The following is a 21,832-nucleotide window of genomic DNA, read 5'->3' on the forward strand; positions in this document are numbered from 1 at the left end:
ACACACACATGCATAATATAAACACATTCGAGGGTGGGGCGGCTGGGGGCGGGTCAACAACACCACATCAGAAAAGGTTCAGCAAAAGCGTGAATCCAAGCGGCACACGAGCCTCTGCTTCAGTCTGACGGGTGCGTCGGGTTCCAACACCAGCGCCTCCCAAAACTAAGCTGCATCGTAAATCCACACCGAGGACGTCGGCGGCCCTCGGCGGCGTCGGCGGCGTCACCCGAGTCAGAAGTTCTGTAACAAGCGAGTCGTTGGGCAATACCAATATGGTACAAAGATATTTGTTGGACAAAAGAAGGAAACAAAAGTTTGGTTGAGGCTCCCGTGTGGGCCTGGGGGGGCCACACCCTGGGGGGGGGGCCACGGCACTGGGCGTGTTTTAACCCCGTGGAGGGCGACTCCCCCTCTAGTCCAGGAGCCGAGCTCCTCAGTAGTTGAACTGTCCCTGCTGGTTGACCGGGGGACGTGGCGGGTATGAACAGGGGCTTGGGGGGGGCGTCGGGCTTGAGGAGGAGGCCCGGCGAACAATGGCGCCCCTTTGTGGGGCCTCCTGATGCTCCCCGTTGTAGCTGTGCTGGCGCGTCAGGTACCCGTTGGGGATGAGCGGGTAGTGAACCTCGCAGGCGCTGCCTGTCGAGTTCATCCGTGCCAGGAGGGGGGGCGGCTGGTGGGGGCCTCCGTTGCGTTGGCTGAAACTGTGCTGGCGAGGAACCATCCCTCCCGCTCCGCCCCCGTTGGGGATCTTGTTGGCGGCGGCAATCAGCGAGTGCCTCTGGGAGGCGTGCCTCCTCTCCAGGGTGGACTGGTGGTGCGGGGGGGGGTCGGGGGGACGTCCATGCGGCGGGTGAGGCTGTCCCGGGGCAGAGTGGACGAGGCTGTAGTAGGGGGCCGACTCGGTCTCTGGAATCTGAGGTTGGATGCGGTTGGCGAAGGCGAACTGACCTCCGCCCCCACCGGCCATCAAGACCCGAGGGGCTCATCAGCTGGGGGGTCTTGCTGCAGCTCGCCTCGTGGATGTTGTTTCAGGAGTTCGTCCAGCGAGGTCACCTCCATCACCTTCTGGGGGCCGCCGGCGTAAGGCTGCTGAGACAACACGCGGTCCAGATTGTGGATTTTGCGTTCTTCTGGGGGAGATGACCGTTGGACAGGCCGTGGGAGTACGGGAAGACCTGCTGGTGGAGCAGGGCGGAGCCGGGCCTGCTGCGGCACTTTGGATCCTTGGCATTGTTGCAGTTCTGGTTCTTCTCCCATTGGTTCTTGAAGGCTTCATTACTCTTGATGGGCAGTTCTGGGGTGGAGTCTGGTGTCGGGAGACCAGACAGCTCCGAGGAGTGGTGGAGGTGGAGGTGGTGGTGGTGGGGGGTGGTGTGGTGGGGGTGGGGGTGGACCAGGTCTCCCATCGTCATCCCGTGGTGCCCGTTTCTCCTCGGCGGGTGGTGCTCCTTGCCGTTGGCGAAGAAAGAGTTGTAGATCTTCGGCGACGACACGTCCATCTTGTCGTCCTTGCTCTGGCTGTCCAGGAGACCGTTGAGCTTAGCCAGACTACGGAGGGGACCAGGGCGTGTGGATGGGGGCCTCGGGATCTTTGGGCAGCTTCTTGCTCTTGTGGCCCGTGCGGTTGCAGTAGCAGGAGACCAGGAAGCCAGAGAGGAAGGCGCCGAGGACGAAGGCCACCAGGACGCAGGCCAGCAGGAGGGTGTAATGGACGCTGTGGCTGCTCTGGTCCAGCTCTGGTGGACGTCTGACACCTTCAAAGCAAGAAGAGATCGAGAAAAGGGGAACTTCAGTTGGTGCTTTTCTAACCGAACGTACATGTTCAAGAGCTAAAATAGGCACGCCCCCCCCCTCCGGTCGTAAGATCTCAGCTATGAAAGGACTTATAACGATAAATATGGATCAGAGCCCAACAGCGAGAAGCTGATATGATCTTTACGGACGAGAACCACCCGGTAAAGCGTGGCACCTTTGCCGACGCCGAGTCTGAGGTTGTCGACTCTAACCGCAGCCAGAACCCCCCCCCGGGGTAAACCTACCGTGTAAACGTCCTTGTGACCCTCACACTGCCGTTTGCCTAATGGCGTGGAAGGCACCGAAGAGCGAAACCTGCCACCCGCGGTGGTCAGATCCCCCCCCCCCCCCCCCCCCAACATCGTGTTGGTCTATAATCTTCCCTGAGATAACACTTTGAAAGAATGCTAACTCTTTAGCTCTTTTTTCTCCTTGTAATTGCAGAGACTACATTAAAAAGTCAATGATCATAGTTGCATCCGGTGGGGGCCGCAGGCGACGCCACCGGCCACTAGGCAGCGCCGCAGCATCACGGCGGGCGCGAGATCCTCGCTGGCACGATGCCAGCCGGGGATGAAGGATGCAAACGGCGTTTAGTAATTAGAGGAAAGTTGCTGCCTCAGGGAGAAGATAACGAATGCAGCTTCACGCAGACGCCCTCCGTGTTCACGCGGCGTTTCTAACGGCGCCACATCACACCGGCGTCGGCTCGGAGGAGGCGTGGCCTGGCGCCGCCGGCAGCGGCATTCCGGTCGGAGAACAACCTCGCTCTCCTGCGTGGCGCCGGAGGAAGAGGTTGCTCTGCCATGGCTTCCGTATTGTTAAAAATAGCTGGCGCAGTGGGTAGTGTAAACCGCGAGCGCCACGCGCCGTCTTTCTGATTGGCGATGTTTTTACACATCTGATTGAAAGTCATTAAAAACGTCTCCATTCTTCCCCCCCCCTCCCGGGGGTGCGTTTAAATCCTTCCCAACCGGGACGGCAACTTGAGTTCTATTTTTGCAAATCAAGCGATGCTCCGAAATAGCCTCCATTAGTTTTCTGCCTCCGCGAGCTCACGAGTGCGTGTAACGGTTCCCGTAATGACCCCCCGTCACCCCGCTACCGCTGGAGACCCACTCCTCCCCAACCAAAAGGAAAAACCTTTTACCCCTGAATGACCCCCCCCGAGGTCGAACGCCGGGACAAATTAATTATTCCCCTTCTTCAAGCAGAGCGGTTCCGTCTCGGCGTGACGGTTTTAACTCCTTACGTCTAAAAACGCTGACAGGCGTGGTTAGCAGAAGAGCACGCACACACACACACGCACACACACACACACACACACACATACACGGTTCTGGCTGTTGACTGAGTGAATTCAATCATGTACACTTATTATGCATTTGCATAATATTCCACCTCGCTGCTCAGCCAATTGGATGCGGTTTCATTTACGCACGCACGCCGCGGTGACGCTAACGAGCGCCGCGCTTCGTTCCAGGTGTGCCGATGCACACACCTCATTACAGTTCTGATTGAATACCCATAAATCAGGAATGATGTAGCATCCGGCTGTCGCCGCCTCCCACATTTACATCTGCGCTTCGAGGGGTTAACTCGTAGCGGCACACATGTAGTCTGAGACAGACCAATGGGGAGGACGGCGAGCCGGTTAAAGGGCGGTTCGGTGAGAAGAGCTCGCAATGCGGGTAAAAGCAGCGTCGGGTGATTTAGAATTAATGAGCAAACGAGGCTATTTTCTAATAATCAATAAACGTATGTGTGATTCTGTGGTTTGGGTGAACCGGCCCTTTAAGGAGGCATCTCCTTTTTTAACCTACATGCAGATCTGTTCATTCAGTGCCCGGAAAAGCAAAAATGCTCCCAGTGCAAACTTCCCAGAGGAAAATCCGACACTGGAGGAATCTCGGCTTGACCGTTCGTCTTAAAGGAGCAGTCCGCGCCAAAGTCACTATCGCCGGATCAATGAGGAAGAGGAGAGGAAGCTCTGAAGCCGAGGCGTCGTCTTTGGAGCGGACTGCTCGCACGCCAATCCAGCGCCCGCGAGCAGTTTCAGCCGCCGGCTGTAAAACCGGAGAGGCGGAGCAAAAGGGTCCGTGAGTCAGGATTCAACCAAGGAGGCGGGCCCAACGAAAACGAGGAGAGGAAGAGACAAACAGGATGAGACAAGTTCCCCAGAGACAGACTGAAGGGTAAAGGGTTAGCGCTGGGGGGGGGGCACTGCGGGGCCCCCAAGGATCCAATCCTTGTGTGTGTGTGTGTGTGTGTGTGTGTGTGTACCTGTAAACCAGGTTAACGCTGATCAATGAGACTGAATGAAGTCGGACCGATGGCGGTTCCGGAGAGACCGTTGTGGATCTGCAGCCATCGATCGGACCCTTAAAGCGGCGGCGTGGTCGGACGTTAAACGCCGGGACCCGGAGCCCCATCAGCGGCCGGGTCTGCGTCTGCTGCTACGCCCCCCCCCCTCGGGACGGGGGGTTCATCCCGAGTTCACGCGCTGCTCTCCTCCCGTGGAGTTTTAACGAGCCTGAGAGCGCCGCTTCGTTATTGAGCCGTTATCTCACTCCGCTCGCCGGTGGGTGGGAGAAGGGGGGCCGGAGGAACCGGCGGTCGGTTTGGTTTAGACGCTCTTTTGATTTGTTCTCAACATTCCCGTCTTCTCTGTATTTCTTATTTTTGTTGTTTGGATCCGATCCCGCCAACGTTTTCCTCGACTCCTCATTCCTCGACGTTTGCCGACAGGGAAACTTTTGGAAACTTTCCCGAGCTGTCGTTCCTCGTCAGCTGTCACACACAATAAAGTTTATTTATCCCCCCCCCCCCCCCTTCCAGAGCTGCAGAACGATAAAGGAAACGCAACGACACCCGCTCGAAACCATTTGTGGAGGAAATTTTGATTTGAAATAAAAGCCGTTTGGAAGGATTCTGGGAACGAGACGACCGATCCGGTGAAACGACGACCGTGTTCTGAAGCCGTGCGTGTCGCGTGTGAAGAGCTTTCAGATAATCAAGTACGATTTAACGCGCCGTAATGAGCCTTCTGGAGAGTTTAACTGGGAGGCGTTTGCTAACCGCGCCGTTTTAATAGGCCTCATTTAAACGGAGACATTTTCATACGTCACTGCAGGAAAACGTACGATAAACTTAACGACGGCTGAAATCCATTCGGCTGCGTCGGTTTACGGTCACGACGATACGACCGAGCATTCGTTAAATCAATCAGTCACAGACGCGCATCTGGTGCAACGACAAGTCAAAAGCTGGCGCGCTAACTTTAGCCTGGTGCTAATTGGTGAGCTACCTCCTAGCATGTTCACGATGGAAGCGTTGCACCTCGACTCAAGCTACGACTCCGACGTCTCTAGACGGAGCACGTCGCCATGGCGATGGGATGGCGACGTGCGTCGCTCCATCGAGCGATGATGGAAACGGTTTTTATTTCCTAGCGTGATTAGCTAAAGCGTTCTACTTCTTTTGACGTTAGCGTTTTTGTAGCGGTCGTCGTGCCTCTGGTCTAAGAACAGAACCTGGGCCCGGTCCGGACCGGTCCGGTCTCATCCACACGCTCGCTGGGCTCTTCTGGTCTCCGGTGGAAATAGATTGCGTTGCTATTCCTGTTGCCTCCCACGCCCCCCCCCCCCACGGGTTATTTATTTGTTTACATGCTCTCTTCTCTTTTGAACTCCTGCCGCCGCCTCTCCCCTGGATCGCATCCCGATGAATCCCTCCCTCAGTCCGGAGCGTCTCTCTCTCTCGCCCGGGACGTTTAGCTGCCTCGTTTCCAGCCACGGTCTCAAGCGAGTCTCTGACTTGATTTCTCCGAAAGCTTGTAATGAGTTCCAACTGTCAAATTAAAGATGCAAGAAATAATGAGGCTCGAGCCCATAAAGATCAAGGAGGGATTAAATATTCATGAGCCGGTTGGAGTTTTGTAGGTCATGTCATTTCTCCGGGAGGCTGGAAGGGGCGGCGTAAAAAAAAAACTGGTTCAATGTTAACATCGAAAATACAGAGACTTGAACCAAGTCGACCCAGCGTAACCATGACAACCTGGTTCAAGCTTTACCTGGTTACACAGCCATCTTTAAAATTGTGTAGTAAGAAGTTTTCTTGGTCCTTTGTCTCTTTAAACTACCGCTAACCGTGCCGGCTAGCCGGTGACTGGCTAACCCCGCTGATTAACCAGTTACCGGTTAACCGGTGACTGGCTAACCTGACTGGTTAACTGGTTTTGGTTTTGTATTTCTACTTTACATCAGGGAGTCGTCGTGAACTTCCCTTCTAATAAGGAGTCGATGTTTGTTTATCGTCTGGACGGACCAGTAAATCAATAAAGATGAGGATGGTCCACCGGGGGGGGGGTCAGTAAATCTTTGGCTGCTGCGTTGAGCGCTACCCGCACGCTCGAACACGACGGGCTGGAGAACATCCTCCCGATCTTCGTTTACGACGTCTGACGACGCTCCGGAAGCGTTAGAAGCGGCGTGGGAAATCACGCACCAAACTAACGATCAGCTCGGAGCGGGGGTTAGTTTGACCGGCGGGTTGATTAGCGGGTTAAGTGTTAGCGGGTTAAGTGTTAGCGAGCTAATGAGAGGCGTATTTCACCCTGGAAGAACATCTCAACTCGTCACCACCAGCGCCGTCACATGACCTCTTAAAGGGCCGGCCGCTCTCGGAGCTCATGGGCAGAGAACCTCAGAATTAGTTCTTGAGAGTTTCCCTCTGCGATCGTCTTTATGGGATTGGCTTGAAACGGTTGCTATGGAGACGGATCGGGTGATGCTGTTCTACCGGAGCGAAGCGTTGGTTGTTAGTGGTCAGGCTGGTTAGGAGGAGCGTACGATGAGGCGTTCAGGGGCCCAGCAGCGCAAAGAGATCCCTCCCCCTTACCCTCCATCTCCACACTGATTGGCTCCGAGTCAGGTGACCCTTTTTCCCCCACGGGGGGAGGGCCATCAGGACCTGGACCTCTTTCAGGGTCACCTGCCTCCTTTGGGAATGCTGCCCCATGATAGGTTGTGCTGGCGCTTGTGGGTGTGGTCTTCCCTGTGGTTGTGACGAAGGAGGGGAGGAATAGGAGGAGGGGCAACAAGGTGAGTGATTAGTGAAATGTGAATCAGCCACACAGTCAACTTCAGAGAAATGAGGGTGAGTCCTGGGGGGGGGGGGGCAGTGATGGGGGGGTGAGCGACACGATGAGCACACAGCACGGTTCTGTTAACCATCACTGCCCCCCCACAGGTACACGGCCAGGCATCCGCCCCCTCTCTCCAGGTGAGTGTCGTCACCCCTAATCCTGAGGGGGCGGGGCTCATGACACGCCATGCAGCCCTCCAGCCACCAGGGGGCGATGGAGACGGTCGGCTCCACCGAAACACGTCAACATTCTCGCTTGACTTTTACAAACTGCAGAAAGTCTTTTGGACACTTTGAGGACGACCGGCCCTAAAGCCCCCCCCCCCCCCCCCCCCCGAACCTCCGGGCGAGCACGTCATCCGGTTTGTCGGGCTATCCGTTAGCTTTTCCCCGCTACCTCACCGGTAACGGGAGGGCGAGGCCTCGTCCCCCTCTCTCGTCTGAGTTGAAAGCCTTTAACTCAGGATGGCGGCGTCCCGTCAGCTCGCCATCTGCGCCAAGCAAATTAAAAATGCCCACGGGGGGCGTGTGCCCCCCCCCGTGGCCTCGGACAAAAGCTTCAGGATTTCATCACGACGACTGTTGCTCCGAAGGCCTCGCACTGTTCCCCCTCTAACGCCGATAAGGTGTTAAAAACAAACGCACATCTGATCAACCACGCAGGAGGAGATTGCCCCCCTCCCTCCGCCGGCTGCGATTGTTCGGCGCGTGGGGGGGGGAGCTGATCATTGATCTTCAGCGCGAGGACTTAAAAGGCTTTACTGGCGTGAAAAAAAGGCCATTCCTCCTGCAGGGGGGCGTTACGGGCGACCCGGTGGACCGACGCCTTCAACTCTTTGATCGCTTTGAGCAAGACATCACAAAGTGGAGGCGGGGCTTCGTTAATCGTGCAGATGAAGTACGGCGGCTTCTTAATGCTGCACCTCCTCCGTCAGCTTTTCTATTTCTGTTCGGAACACGCCAGTGGAGGAACGGCGTGGCCGGCGGGGGGGGGGGTAATGGGATGTGACGGGGACGACAATCCCTCTCGATGCCGGGTCCATCAACACGAGTGATGCTCCAGACGATGGCTCCAATGTTTAAACTGTCAGACTGGCTGAGGTGGCCGTTCAGAACGCCTCAATAAAATATCCCGAGTCGTGAAGCGCAGATAAATTTGCTCTGTGGGCGTTCGAACGGATGAATCTGAGGAAACGGCGAAGACGCAGAAATGAAGATGATCTCGTCTCCTTTATTCAAATGGAGACATCAGCGACACGACGGCCGGAGACCCGCGTTCGGGTCTTATTTTGAGCGTTCTGTGAGATGCAACCTGCTGCAGCCGTGCACGCACGCACTAACAGGAGCGCCAGCACGTCGTCGCCGCGATGGCACGGTTGTTACCGCCAACAGGATGAGAACAAGAACAGGATGCGTTCACTGACCGTACGCCAAATCCAGCAGCGTGTTTTGCTTGCGAGTCGTCGCCAGGACATCTGGAGACAGAAACACAGAGCGTGACGTCAGGGCGTGGCCGTTTGGGTTCCGTCCGGATCTCAGACACGAACAAAAGGAGACCCAACAGTCCAATAAAACGCTTTTATGAGCGCATGTTTAATTTAGATGAAGAGGTTCTGGGGGGGGGGGGGGCGTTCCTGAATGCATCACGATGCACCGCTATCATTCGCCAGATCTGCAATCAGCCTTTTATTCTTCCACCATCGAGATCTGATGATAAACAATACGTTCTTTCCCCCGCCTTCGATTATTGCTTATGCAAATGAGCGTAATAAACACGTCCCCCATCTCACCGTGGCAGGTGTCGGCGTGCTGACGGCCGCCGTTCTCCACGTCCTGTTCAAACCCGCCTCTGGAGACACAAACACGGCAACAAAGACAAAGAGACACGTCAGCCGATTTGCATAAATCCATTTCCCCGACTGTCCCTCTCTAACAAAGCACCTCGTTCAGGCTTTCCGAAATTGGTTTTGTTGATGAGCGGCGCTCGGCGACGGAGAGGTCGAGCGCGGCGTGAGAAAATTTAATTTGTTTTTTCGTCTGGCTGAGGTCAGAGCGAGTCCCGCGTCCATCACCGGGACGCGGCGGCGGCGGCGGGATCTGAAGGGAAAAGCCGACCCCGGCGTTCCTCTCTGGAGGAGACGTTATATCCATCATCCGTTCGGAGGCGCTGAGCCGGCTGGTCGTTTGTCACTTACTCCGGCGCCCCCCCTCGACCTGCAACCCTGGCTGCGGACTCCAGTCCGGACTCCCGCTTTCGTCCAGCGCCGGGATGCGCGTTTGTTCAACCTCCGCTGCACAGACACGCCCAGAAGCTCGGCCTCTTCCAGGCGGTTCCCGCTCGGAGGGATCCGAGCTGAGACTCGGCGGAGCTGGTTGTAAAACTAAAGATTCCAGAGTAATGGATTCATTTTATAAACGGCGTCGGACGTATGTTTTCACAGCAGCCGGTTCCGCCGTCACCCGAAACCCGATGCAAACGATGTGATATTTATAGACTCGGACAAACGGACATAAAGACGGGTCTACGGATCAGCAAGATGACATCATCCCATCAGAGAGACGTCCTGGAGCAGCCAACGGTGTTGCCAAGCAACAGCAAAGCATCCTAAAGGCTAATTTTACCTAGCGTGTGAGCGAGTCCATGACACGACGGCAGCCGGGCCGGTGAGGCGGTGCGTTCGCTGACCCTCGTTGAAAGCCCAGTTTCAGATTTGACCAACCGAGTCGGATCTTAAAACGTCGTCCCGGTTGTAAGATTCAGTTTGAGCATCGCCTCCTGATCGGCAAAGGCAACGCCACGAACCCGAGTCGAGAGGCGGCGTGGTGGGACACGCTCAGCACGCAGCCGATGCCTCTGGGTAAACACCGGCGTGCGTGCGTGCGTGACAGGTCACCTTTACGTTTGTTTTAACACGCCACTTCCACCGTAATTGACCTTTTCTGCTGTTCATGCGCATGAATAAACACCCGAGTGCGACTGCCAGTCGTTTTGTGCCGCTCGGCTTTCCGAACCGGGAACATCTGGCTCTCCGGGTTCCTGCATCTGGCTCAGACGCTTTCGGTCGCGCGAGCATCAAAGGCCACGTCTCACTCGCTTCGGTGTGGGACAGGTGTGTGTGCTCAACAGGAAGCGTGGCGCCGTTTCCAGGAACAAATGGAAACACCTGAGGCTGCGCGGCTTTAAGCCGACAGATTAACAGATTAGCAGATTAACACCTGCAGAACGTCAGAATCTAAAAGTAAAAGGTTTGGGAAGACATGGACGACTTCCAGATGTTTATTCACAGGTGAGGACACAAACCCTGATTTGAAGGTCGATGTAAGTAGAATCAGGAGTCGTGCCACGTCGGACCGGGACACTCGGGAGATACGAGTCACGCAAAATTTGGGCTTTAACGCCCGGATAATCTGGTGTTTGGTAAACCGGCTGGGGAGGATTACACGCCAGGAGGAGAGCCTCATGTGTGGGGAGTCAAAAGTAGAGGAGGAGGAGGAGGAGAGCCTCATGTGTGGGGAGTCAAAAGTAGAGGAGGAGGAGGAGGAGGAGAGCCTCATGTGTGGGGAGTCAAAAGTGGAGGAGGAGGAGGAGGAGGAGAGCGTCTCCTGGTCACTGGTGGTGATTCGTTAGCGGCTATTACCCAGCAGGCAGTGGTCAAAGCTAGCAATTAGCTTCTCCATCTTTTAGCCACTGTGGGACAGGACGTAGCACCGCGCTAACGCCGCTGCCGCTACGCCAAGGGCAGAATCACTTCTGGCATCTTCTGCAGTTGGACCGGTTCGTCTACCGACTCCGCGTCGGCTGTCGAGCTGCGACTGCCACCAGGCACAAAGCCTCCTGGGAAAACGAAGTCTGACTGGCAGCCGGCTGCCGTTTCTCTCCGCTTTCATGTCTCTAAAAACCCGGAGCTCAGCCGTCTCAGGAAAACACTTTAACTATTCTAAACGCCATCCCGGTAAACTGCTCGGGAAGGTTCTGTCTCCTGCAACGCTCCGGGCCGCAGGCAGGGAAGCTCGGGGTTCTGATTCGGACACAACGAGCAGCATTTCCTTCACGCCGACCCGGTTCGGGTTCGCTCCACATCCACCGACGCTTTGGGAACACCGTTATGGTCAGACGCATAACGTATGAAAGGAGGAGGAGGACGTGTGTGTGTGTGTGTGTGTGTGCGTGTGTGTGTGTGTGTGTGTGTGTGTGTGTGTGAGAGACTCACTTGAAGCCCGGAGACACCGTAGCGCACACGCCTGACTTCAGCCAAATGCAGTAGGGGTCCCGTGAGGACAGACAGCTCCTGCAGACAGACAGACAGACAGACGGGTGCTGATTGGACGATCCTTCATGTGACTAAGAGTTCAGAGCAGCTAAACAAACAAACAGTTTAATTAAGCATGAAAACCACAAACCGTTATCAGGAATCACACACACACACACACACACACACACACACACACACACACACACACACACACACACACACACACACACACACGTCGGGTGACATTTAAACATTAACCAACATCTTCAATGTCTTCTCCTGATCAGACATGAAAGACGAGAATCCGACCAGACCTGAAAGACCCGTCTCAGGCTACAGGTAGAATCCGTTTCCCCTCCTGGACAAGTTCAGAGTCCTTGGATTTACACGTTTTAAGGGTTTGGAACCTCTTCAGAGGTTTTTTTTAAATATACTTTTTATTAAAACTCTCTTCTCCCAGCACTCCTCCCATTTTCTGAAACCTAATAATGGCAGCAGGGAAAAGAGAGAGAGAGAGAGAGAGAGACCCCGAGAGGGAGTCAGGGGGAGAGCGATGCTGGGAGAAAATGGAGGCAGAAAGGAGGGAGACGGGCTGAGTCATCTGGGGGGGGGGGTTCATTGGCTGCCCTCCCGTCCAGCGCTGATGAGGCTTACGGGACCCGTAATCCCACTCCGAGCTGCGCTACGTAGGCTAACGGGATGTAGCTGGTTCTACTCATCCCTTCTTTTCTGCTTCAAAGGAAAACATGGCCGCCGCCGCCGCCGCCGGCTCGCAGCCAATCAGCTGAATCCAATTTACGACTAAACATCACCGGGAGCTCCCGGAGGCCGTTTGCAACGAGCGAGGAGAAATCCTTCCCCTGGGTGAAGATGCAAGGAGCCCCCAGAAACAGATCCCAAGGCCGGGAAGAAAGAACTTCAGCTGGGGGGGGGGGGGGGGGGCGTGTTGTTCTAAAACGAGCGTCAACCTCTCGGATGAATAAAACTCCCAAATTCCAGGTCAGGGATCAGAGAAGTCTCAACATTAATCCTGTTTCTAGTCGCACAAAGGACATAATAATAGCAGCGATGCAGAGACACACAGAGACACACACAGACACACACAGATACACACACAGACACACACAGATACACACACACAGAGACACACCCAGAGACACACACGGAGACACACAGACACACACACACAGACACACACACGGAGACACACACAGAGACACACGGAGACACACAGAGACACACGGAGACACACGGAGACACACAGAGACACACAGAGACACACAGAGACACACAGAGACACACACAAAGAAACACACAGACACAGAGACACACACAGAGACACACACAGAGACACACACAGAGACACACAAACAGACACACACGGAGACACACAGACACACACAGACACACGGAGACACACGGAGACACACAGAGACACACAGAGACACACACAGAGACACACAAACAGACACACACAGACACACACAGACACACACGGTCTCAGGACAGTTTGTCTCCTGATCTCTGGAGCTGGTCTGGGTTGCCATGGCAGCAAGCTAAGCGAGGTAATTGAGGCTTCTTGCCGCTCCTCTCGGGGGGGGGGGGGGGGTCCCGAGACGTTCCTGGGACCAGCGGGTTCTGGATCCGGTCCTGATGAGATTTATTTATTCTTTATTCTCACGCAGCTGTAAATACGTCAGATAAGAGACCAGAACCAGAACGGAACCGATCCACTGATCACGACCGCTACCCCTCGTTTCAAGGGGGGGGGGGGGGGGCAGAAAGAGGCGGGGCTAACGACAGGAACTCCGACTCACTTTTTACAGGCGCTGTAGTCGGAGCAGCGGCTCAGCGGCACCCGGACCACACAGCTAGAGAACGCCACGAACAAGGCGTGGTGGTCCCGGTCCAGCTCCAGACCCAGAACCCTCCTGTCCTCCCCGCGGACGTTGCATCTAAGAAGACGCACAAGAAAAACAAAACATTCAAGGGACGTCCGGTTCAGTAAAGAACCGGCGGGGAAGGCCGGAACCAGAACGTCGGGGTCGTCTGACTTGTTGGGGTTGTAGACGTCGATGTCCTCCAGGAGTTGGGTCCCGTTGGTTCCCTCCGTGCCGGCCAGGATCTTCAGGACCCGGCCGTTGTCCGAGCCCAGAAACACCACCGTGTGGTTCTTGTACGGCCCGGCGGACGTGTCCACCGAGATCTGGGTCAGCTTGAATCTGCGGGAGAAAACAAAAGGTCAGACACACATGAGAGGAAGCTAACGCTCGCTAGCCGCCGCTTAGCATCGGGGAAGCGAACCAAACAAACCGGGGGCGTGTTTACACTCAGCCCCGCAGCGACTCCGTGGTTAGATTTAACTCATCTCGCTCCTCAGGTGTGATGCTTTTAGAGCCAGATGGGAAGTGGCGCATGTCCCCCCCCCCCCCCCGTGTGGAGCCTCTGCAGCGTCTGGCTGGCTGTCAGCCGGGCTTCACTTCAGGAGGCGAGGAGGAGGAGGCGAGGGGGAGGAGGCGAGGGGGAGGAGGCGAGGGGGAGGAAGCGAGGGGGAGGAGGCGAGGGGGAGGAAGCGAGGGGGAGGAAGCGAGGGGGAGGAGGCGGCGAGGGGGAGGAGGAGGCGAGGGGGAGGAGGCGGCTCCTGGTTGTCCTGGTTGTCCACTGGAGGCCTGATAAACCCAGAGATGCCCCGCCCCCCCCCCCGCCCCCCTACCTGCTGGTGGTCCGGGTGAAGTAGGGCCTGTCGTTGACCGAGGGGACGGACTCGTCCATGAGCGGGTACGACTTGATGAAAGTCAGGGTGTCGTCGGGGAAGCCGGTGGACGACTTGTGGGCGGCGGCCTGTCCCTCGCCGGCGCAGCATCCCGGCCTGAACGACAGCGACGGGGAGAAAATGAGCAGGTGCAGAAACGCCGGCAGCCGTTTCCAGCCGCGGAGCGAAGAGATGTCTCGGGTCGGCGCCGATTAAAACGCGCCATCGAGGCCCGCCCCCTCACCTCGGCTTCGGGACCTGCTCGTCGGGGACCGGCGTCCACGCCGACTCGCTGTTCCGCTGCTCTTTGAATTTGCCGCTGAAGGCCTTCTCGACGTCGTCCATGTAGAACGCGCAGAGCGCCGAGCCGGTGATGCTGTTGGCCTGCGTGGCGAAGACGCCGAGCACGGCGGGCCGGCGGTTGATCTGCAGAACGTTGGTCAGCGACTGCAGGACGTCGAAGTAGAAGAAGGAGTCGCCCGGTACCGAGCAGTTCAGCCGGGCCTTGAGGAACGACGTCCAGTAGCGCTCCAGGACCCGCGGCGAGCCGCCGTGGTCGTTCTTGCAAACGCGAGCGACTCTGGAGAAAACCACCTGAGGGGGGGGGGAGGAGGAAACGTTACAGGTGACGGCGGTCATAAATAAGCCACGCCCCCTGCGGCGACCCCGCGGCTCACCTTGCCCAGCGTGGTGTACTCCACCGCGATCTCGCTGAAGAAGAAGTACACGTAGTTCCCGTACTCGATGGCGTGGAGGAAGTGGGGCTCTGTGGGGGGGGGGGGGGGGGGGGGGAGAGGCGTGACGAGCTGACAGGAAGTCGTGCACCGCCACGTGACCTCTAAACACATCCAAGGTCATCTCAGAGGCTTCAGAGTCTACCGCGTTAGACTGCGAGCCCCCGAGAACCGAAACAGACGACCGGATTCCAGCCCGCCGAGCCCAGAGCGTCCTGATACGGAACGGAGCCAGAATCTTGTTCATCCAGATCTTTACATACCGGAGGGGGGGGGGGGGGGGGCACCGATAACCCGCGGCGTGCTTTTCATCATCCTCCGGACGCTCACCTCGCAGCCACTTGGAGTCGTACTTGACGGTTCTCAGCACCGGGCTGCTTTCCCCCAGACTCCTGTAGATCACAGCGTCGCTCGCCAGGAAGTCCGTCATGGTGGCCGAGTAGAAATCACCCCCTGAGGAGAAGACGGGAACCGGGTCACGTCTCAAAACGGACCGGGTCACGTCTCACAACGGACCGGGTCGCGTCTCACAACGGACCGGGTCGCGTCTCAAAACGGACCGGGTCACGTCTCACAACGGACCGGGTCGCGTCTCAAAACGGACCGGGTCACGTCTCACAACGGACCGGGTCGCGTCTCAAAACGGGCCGGGTCGCGTCTCAAAACGGGCCGGGACCCGGACCGGGTCGCGTCTCACAACGGACCGGGTCGCGTCTCAAACCGGACCGGGTCACGTCTCAAAACGGTCCGGGTCGCGTCTCAAAACGGGCCGGGACCCGGACCGGGTCGCGTCTCACAACGGACCAGGTCGCGTCTCAAACCGGACCGGGTCACGTCTCAAAACGGTCTGGGTCGCGTCTCAAACCGGACCGGGTCGCGTCTCAAAACGGACCGGGTCGCGTCTCAAACCGGACCGGGTCACGTCTCACAATGGGCCGGGTCGCGTCTCAAAACGGTCCCGATGTGAGGACGTTCCTTCATGACCTCATCACCAGGACAAAACGATGACCGGATCTTCTATGTTGCCATGGATACGACCACAGGGGGGCAGTAGAGAGTCAGAACAAATATGATGACATTGTTGTGGAGCGGAAAAAGAAACAACAAAGCATCACAAGCGGAGGCAACGATGTCATCGGAGGTGCTGGAGAGTCGCTTTTACTTTTACTTTTATTATTTATTGATCATAAAGAAGCTGTAGCCCCCCCGCCCCCCCCCGATCACTTCCTGGATCTGTAAACTGCATCGTCTGAACGAACGCGTTGCCGCTGACCTACGAGGACCTCAGGCTGCTTCATTAAATTGCAGTATCACGCTTAGAGTCCACGCCGGGCCCAGATGTGGACCGGCCCAGATGTGGACCGGCCCAGATGTGGACCGGGCGAATGGGTCAGGCTTCACTCACCTGCAAAAAGGCCCACGTTGGACTGGCGGGACTCAAAGGGACACCGGGCCTGTCCCACCACCTCCTCCCCGTCCTGCTCCAGGGTGGACATCTAGGCCAGAGAGGACAGCGGGTTCAGAACACTCAGAGACTCCGGCGCCGCCTCCGCCGTAAGAACCGGATCAGCGATGGTCTCTCCCACCCACAGATATCTGATGCCGTTCTCCAGCTGCTGTTAACAAGATTATAAAGTCCAGGTCCGACACGGAGAACAGCCAGCGGTGGGTGTGTGTGTGTGTCTGTGTCGGTGTGTGTCTGTGTCGGTGTGTGTGTGTGTGTGTGTGTGTGTGTCGGTGTGTGTGTGTGTGTGTGTGTGTGTCGGTGTGTGTGTGTGTCGGTGTGTGTGTGTGTGTGTGTTTCCCATCAAGAAACGCCGGCGCCAGCGCCTCCGTTTCACGCAGGACCCGGTCGTAGCGTCCATTAAACATCGGACACCTGCTTATATTACTAACGAGCAGCAGCACGTTCAGAGGGGCCGGCAGGGACTCACCGTCGCCACCCTCTGGTGGGGATGAAGTACTCAAAGATGAATTAATTCTGGGTGAGACATCCAATTAGAGCAGGGCTGAGGCAGTCATCCAGCCCACGGTGGGACTGACTGATTGATTGACTGATTGATTGATTGATTGATTGATTGATTGATCGATCGATCGATCTGGGATCAGACTGAGTTCATGCGGCCGGACAGTCCATCCCAGGGTGGAACAGAAGAGCCCGGAGATACCGGGACCAGCAACACTTCTGATTCTTTAAAGGCCTGATGCAATCCGGCACAACAGCGCCGGCCTCCATATCGGGTCTGAAGTTCCACGCCGACGCTCCGGCTCGTGTTGGGTTCTGTTCCAGAGGTGCAGCTTTAATTGGACCCAGATCCTGTGCAGCTTCAGGATCGTTAGATTCGGGGAGAACTTGAATAAAAGCTCGCACAAAAAAAGACGAAAGAAATCGCCCAGCCCATTTATTATTCCACCAACACGATGCGTTTGAAGTCAGCGGGCGCGGAGGATTCCTGGCTAGCTTTAATGCCGGGGCTTTTGTTTTTGTTGTCACGGCAACACGTGATGTTAACAATGCGCGTGTAGCGCTTTCAGCTTGCGGCCCCGTCGACGCCGCGATGACGACCTCAGCCGAGCGGCGCTAACAGCCGTTACCCGTTCGGGTTTGATCTCCGTGTTTGATTTACTTCGCACGTTAATTGCTTTTGTCTCTGACGACTCATTTCCTCTTTTACTGATGTTGTTTATGTTTAAATATTTGAAGCGCGATTGGTTTTCCTTCAAATGTACATAATAAATACGAGCTCTGTGTACATTAAAAACACGTTTGAATATTCAGACTTACTGACCGTGACTTCCTGTGACCCGTGTTGACCCGAGCGTTTACACAGAACCGATGAAGCTGATAACCGTCCACGGCGCCGGTATCCGCCCTGAAACAGGCTCCGCCTCTCACCTTGTAGTTACGGCAGGTGGGGTTGAAGGCGTTGGTGCCGCAGGCGAACAGCGTCTCGTCGTTTCTCGGCACCAGAACTTTGATGTAGTTGTAACATTCGTCCTGTTGGGAGGAAACGGCTCGATGTCACTGAACGTTCGGGACAAGGTCCAGGTCGGGTTCCGGAACGCCGGCGGCACAATGAAAGCAGGAGGCACGCACACACACACACGCACGCACACACGCACACACACACACGTAAAGGCAAAAAGCCGAAAGCAGGAAGCGGATCCTCGACTCACGCTGTTTTTCCCTCTCACGGTGCACTTCTCCACGTCCTTCGTCTTCCAGGTGAGTTTCTGCAGGACGGACGGACAGAGAACGGTCAAATATCAGGAGCGTGCACGTTGGCTCGGCGAGCAGAGAATCCGCTCGCATCACTTCCTGTCCTACAAGGACGTCTCACCACCGACCGCTCTGACAGATACCGGCCAGCCGCCGTTAGCGCCGTTAGCTCAGCTAGCAGCGCTAGCAGCCACGGAGCTGACTGGACCGGGTCGGCAGCGCCTCGGGGCGAGGGCTCGTCTCGGACGCGAGTTTTAACGTGAAAGAAGGCGGGGCCAGATTATTCCTGGGTCTCCTACCTGCTGCGGGATTATCTGCTCGGCTGACGTGGCGAGGTTGATGGCGAACACGTGGTCCCTGGAAGAGAGGACAGTCAAGGCACATTGTTTTCTAATGCAAAGCCCCCCCAAGCCCCCCCCCCCCCGGCTCCTCTTTCTCTCCGCAGGTTGATGGAGGCTCTTCAACGCCAGAGGTCAAACGTGGATTAAGAGACGGAGCGGAGTCGCGCACATTCTCACACACAAAATGTCCCCCCCCCCCCCCCTGATGCGAGCCGCCGGGCCGCCCTGGACCGGGGTCCTGGCAGAGAGCGATCGCGGCAGCTCGAGGCGGCGCCAGAATTAATTCTGCTTAATGAAAACAGGCGGAAGAGAAACCTTTTAGATAATCAACCTTTGACATGATTAAAGACGAGGACAGATCAAAGGGTAAATTCATCTGACTCGTTTGGTGCGAATCGTTCAACTTAAGAAGCAGGAAGCAGAAGGATCGAAATAAATCATCAATGATCAGAACACTTCACCCCGAAGTCCCCGCTGAGCTTTCTGCTAAAGGGACTGTAACAAATTAATCTCATTCTAATAACGATCTTTGCTCCGTGTTCATCCGACCTCACTGATCACTAATCAATCGACCTACCGGGCAGCGATGTAGAGCGTGTGGCTGATCCTCAGCATCCTCTGGAAGTCCAGGCCCAGCCGCACCGTGTCGTTGTCGGACACGAGTCCCTGGAAGCCGGGGTAGAGGCGGGAAGCTGCACGGAAACGAGAGATCCGTGAACAAGCCAACGGGGTCACGACCTCCAAAGAGCGGGAGGAAACAGAATGTCCGACTTCCACGCGGGACGGCCTCCTGAAACGCAGACCACTTCCTGTAGGCTGTAGAGCAGGACGCCGAGGCTACCTCTATGCTAACACGGAAACGACTCGGAGGTCGCGTCAGGTCGGCCCGCATGATGAGGGGAGCTCCGTTACCGGCGGCGGCACGGGGGCGCGTTAACGCGTAAATAAAGTTCACGCGAGGGATGAGCGCGTTTCATTTCTCCCTCTCCCGCATTTTAACTCCGCGCTCCAGGCGGGAACGGACCCGGCCAGAACCCCGTGGATCTGTAAAGTCCCCCCCCCCCCACCGGACCCGGGCTAGCCCCGCTAGAGCTGCCCCGCCGTCTGAAACGAGTCGCTCTGCAGGGAGCGGTAAAGTCTCCAACCGGCTCTTTACGGACGCAGAACGACCTCGCCGGCGCTCCGGGCCGACTCCAGGAGCAGCTGATGCTTTATGGGTAACTTTAAGATCGCCGCCTCGGGGAGACCAGGATCCGGAATCCTCCGCCTACATTTAGAGAAGCGCCGCTTCATCCCGGCGGGAACGCCGCTTCATCCCAGCGGGAACGCCGCTTCAGAAAGGATGAAGAGGAGATTCCTCATCAATCAGCAAAACGTGGAGCTGAAACGCATCGACGATTAAAGTGGTTTGTGACCCAGATACATGCAGGATCCCTGTTTAACACGCCCGTGACGCTTTGTGGAGGGGCGGGACTTGTGCTCGGGGAGCCAATCAGAGGTTAATCAGGCCAAGTCCCCGTTCCGATTGGTTCGTGCTTCCTACACTGGTCAAACACAAACACTTTCCACGCCGCCGGCACCGAGGCGAGCCGTCCTGATGAAGAGCTACCTTCCTCATGGACCGCCTCCCCCTGCTGCGACCGGAGGTGACAGACGGCTCTCGTTACACCTGAGACGGCGCTCCACATGCAGCGCTAACAGCGCAGCTATTTCTGCTAATGGCTGCGGCGCACTCTCCCAGACAGATCGCTCACGCCGCCACGGGCCGCCGCCCTCTTTAGTCAATTATGGGCCATTATATTTAGTGGGCCGGACCTCCCGAGTGGCCGGGTGTCGCTGATGGGTCTCTGGGGGGCGGGGGGGGGGGGGGGGGCGGCGTCGCCAGTCAAAGTCGACTCTAAAGGTTATTCATTATGAAGGAACTCGTGCTAACGAGTTAAACGTTTGCTCAGACCTCAGCTTAGAATTAGGAGGACGAACGGCCGGCGCCGATAATCGACTCGCCGCTCCACGCTCTCTGAGGCGCCGCGGACCCGTTTACCGTTGGACCCTCCTGCGGCGTGACTCAGAGAACATCCAGCCCTGCGGCAGAGCGCTGACTGACGGGGTGTCGGAGCACGCCGCCAGCACGCCGTCAGCACGCCGCCAGCACGCCGCCAGCACGCCGTCAGCACGCCGTCAGCACGCCGTCAGCACGCCGTCAGCACGCCGTCAGCACGCCGTCAGCACGCCGCCAGCACGCCGTCAGCACGCCGCCAGCACGCCGTCAGCACGCCGCCAGCACGCCGCCAGCACGCCGCCAGCACGCCCTCAGCACGCCGTCAGCACGCCGCCAGCACGCCCTCAGCACGCAGTCAGCACGCCGTCAGCACGCCGCCAGCACGCCGTCAGCACGCCGTCAGCACGCCGCCAGCACGCCGCCAGCACGCCGTCAGCACGCCGTCAGCACGCCGCCAGCACGCCCTCAGCACGCAGTCAGCACGCCGCCAGCACGCCGCCAGCACGCCGCCAGCACGCCGTCAGCACGCCGCCAGCACGCCCTCAGCACGCAGTCAGCACGCCGCCAGCACGCCGCCAGCACGCCGTCAGCACGCCGTCAGCACGCCGCTCCGAGGGAACCCAACAGAACCGCAGACATTAAGAATGGAACTCTTGGACTTTGCTCGCACCTAAACGCAATGAGCGATCGCACCTCGGTGACCCGCGGTTTACTTTTACTCCTGCAACAAGAATCACCATGGCAACGCAACAGAACTTTAACTCACATTCTCCGCCCACGACGCTGATTGGCTCCAGGTCCTGCGGGAACGGCGTGGCTCCGGAGGACAGCTGAACGAAGGCGGCGGCGGCGGCGAAGGCGAGCGCCAGGACGGCTGGCGGGACGGGTCGAGGCGAGCCGGGCATCAGCCTCATTTTGGCAGGAGAAGAGACCTCAGCAGGAACGCATGGCCCGACAGCAGATCCACCTCCTACCCGGAAGCAGACCCAAAGTCAGGACGTTAGCATGTTTGAGCCGCCGCGGCGAGCCCGAGCACGTCTCACTCCCCCCAAACCCTCGCGTTCTATTGGCCCGTTGCGTTAAGGTAACGCAAAATTCAATTCGACGGAATGACAGCAGCAAGTTTAAAGGGGATTAGCATGCAACACGCCTTCCGGCAACGCGGCAACGTGATTGAGCGTCCCTCGAGCCACCGGAGACGCGGATTAAAAGAGAGGAAGGTCGCCGGGGCGCCGGCCGCCGAGACGGGGAGATGTCACCATCGTTTGTTTTAAGGCGTGGCCCGGAACAAAGAGGAAGCGCCTGCTCTGGAACAAAACCGGCCGTGAATAGAGCTCCATTCAACAAACAAGCTCATTTCATCTGCATCAAACGGCTCAAAAAGAATTCTCTAATCTGAGCCCGGACTGAAAGCTCGTGGTCCGTCCGCGGCGCCGGGACCGGACGCTGCGCCAAACTGGAGTAGAAAACTCCTTTCATGTTTCCGATTAATTCTTTTTCTGCACTTTTCAGCCCCGACGGGAATTCAAATGAGGCGCGTGCTGCTTCAGAATATTAAAGTTAAGAAAAAGACCCCGCCCCTTTCCCTGGA

General features: G+C 57.2%; 1 protein-coding gene across 1 annotated transcript; it reads right to left on the minus strand.

Annotated features, from left to right (window-relative positions):
- Window positions 1–436: 436 nt before the first annotated feature.
- sema6cb (semaphorin 6Cb) lies at window positions 437–21,155 on the minus strand. Its single transcript, XM_068754971.1, is given in 23 exon segments — window positions 437–840; window positions 843–882; window positions 884–967; window positions 969–1,028; window positions 1,030–1,142; window positions 1,145–1,559; window positions 1,561–1,757; window positions 6,697–6,852; window positions 8,367–8,417; window positions 8,733–8,791; window positions 11,154–11,231; window positions 13,013–13,150; window positions 13,250–13,417; window positions 13,909–14,064; window positions 14,192–14,541; window positions 14,625–14,713; window positions 15,012–15,134; window positions 16,087–16,177; window positions 17,578–17,679; window positions 17,859–17,915; window positions 18,201–18,258; window positions 18,820–18,934; window positions 21,008–21,155. Coding segments are annotated over 23 exon segments (3,252 nt in total).
- Between the last annotated feature and the right edge of the window lie 677 nt (window positions 21,156–21,832).

Source organism: Brachionichthys hirsutus, chromosome 3 (assembly GCF_040956055.1).
Source record: "Brachionichthys hirsutus isolate HB-005 chromosome 3, CSIRO-AGI_Bhir_v1, whole genome shotgun sequence".
NCBI classification, from domain to species: Eukaryota; Metazoa; Chordata; class Actinopteri; order Lophiiformes; family Brachionichthyidae; genus Brachionichthys; species Brachionichthys hirsutus.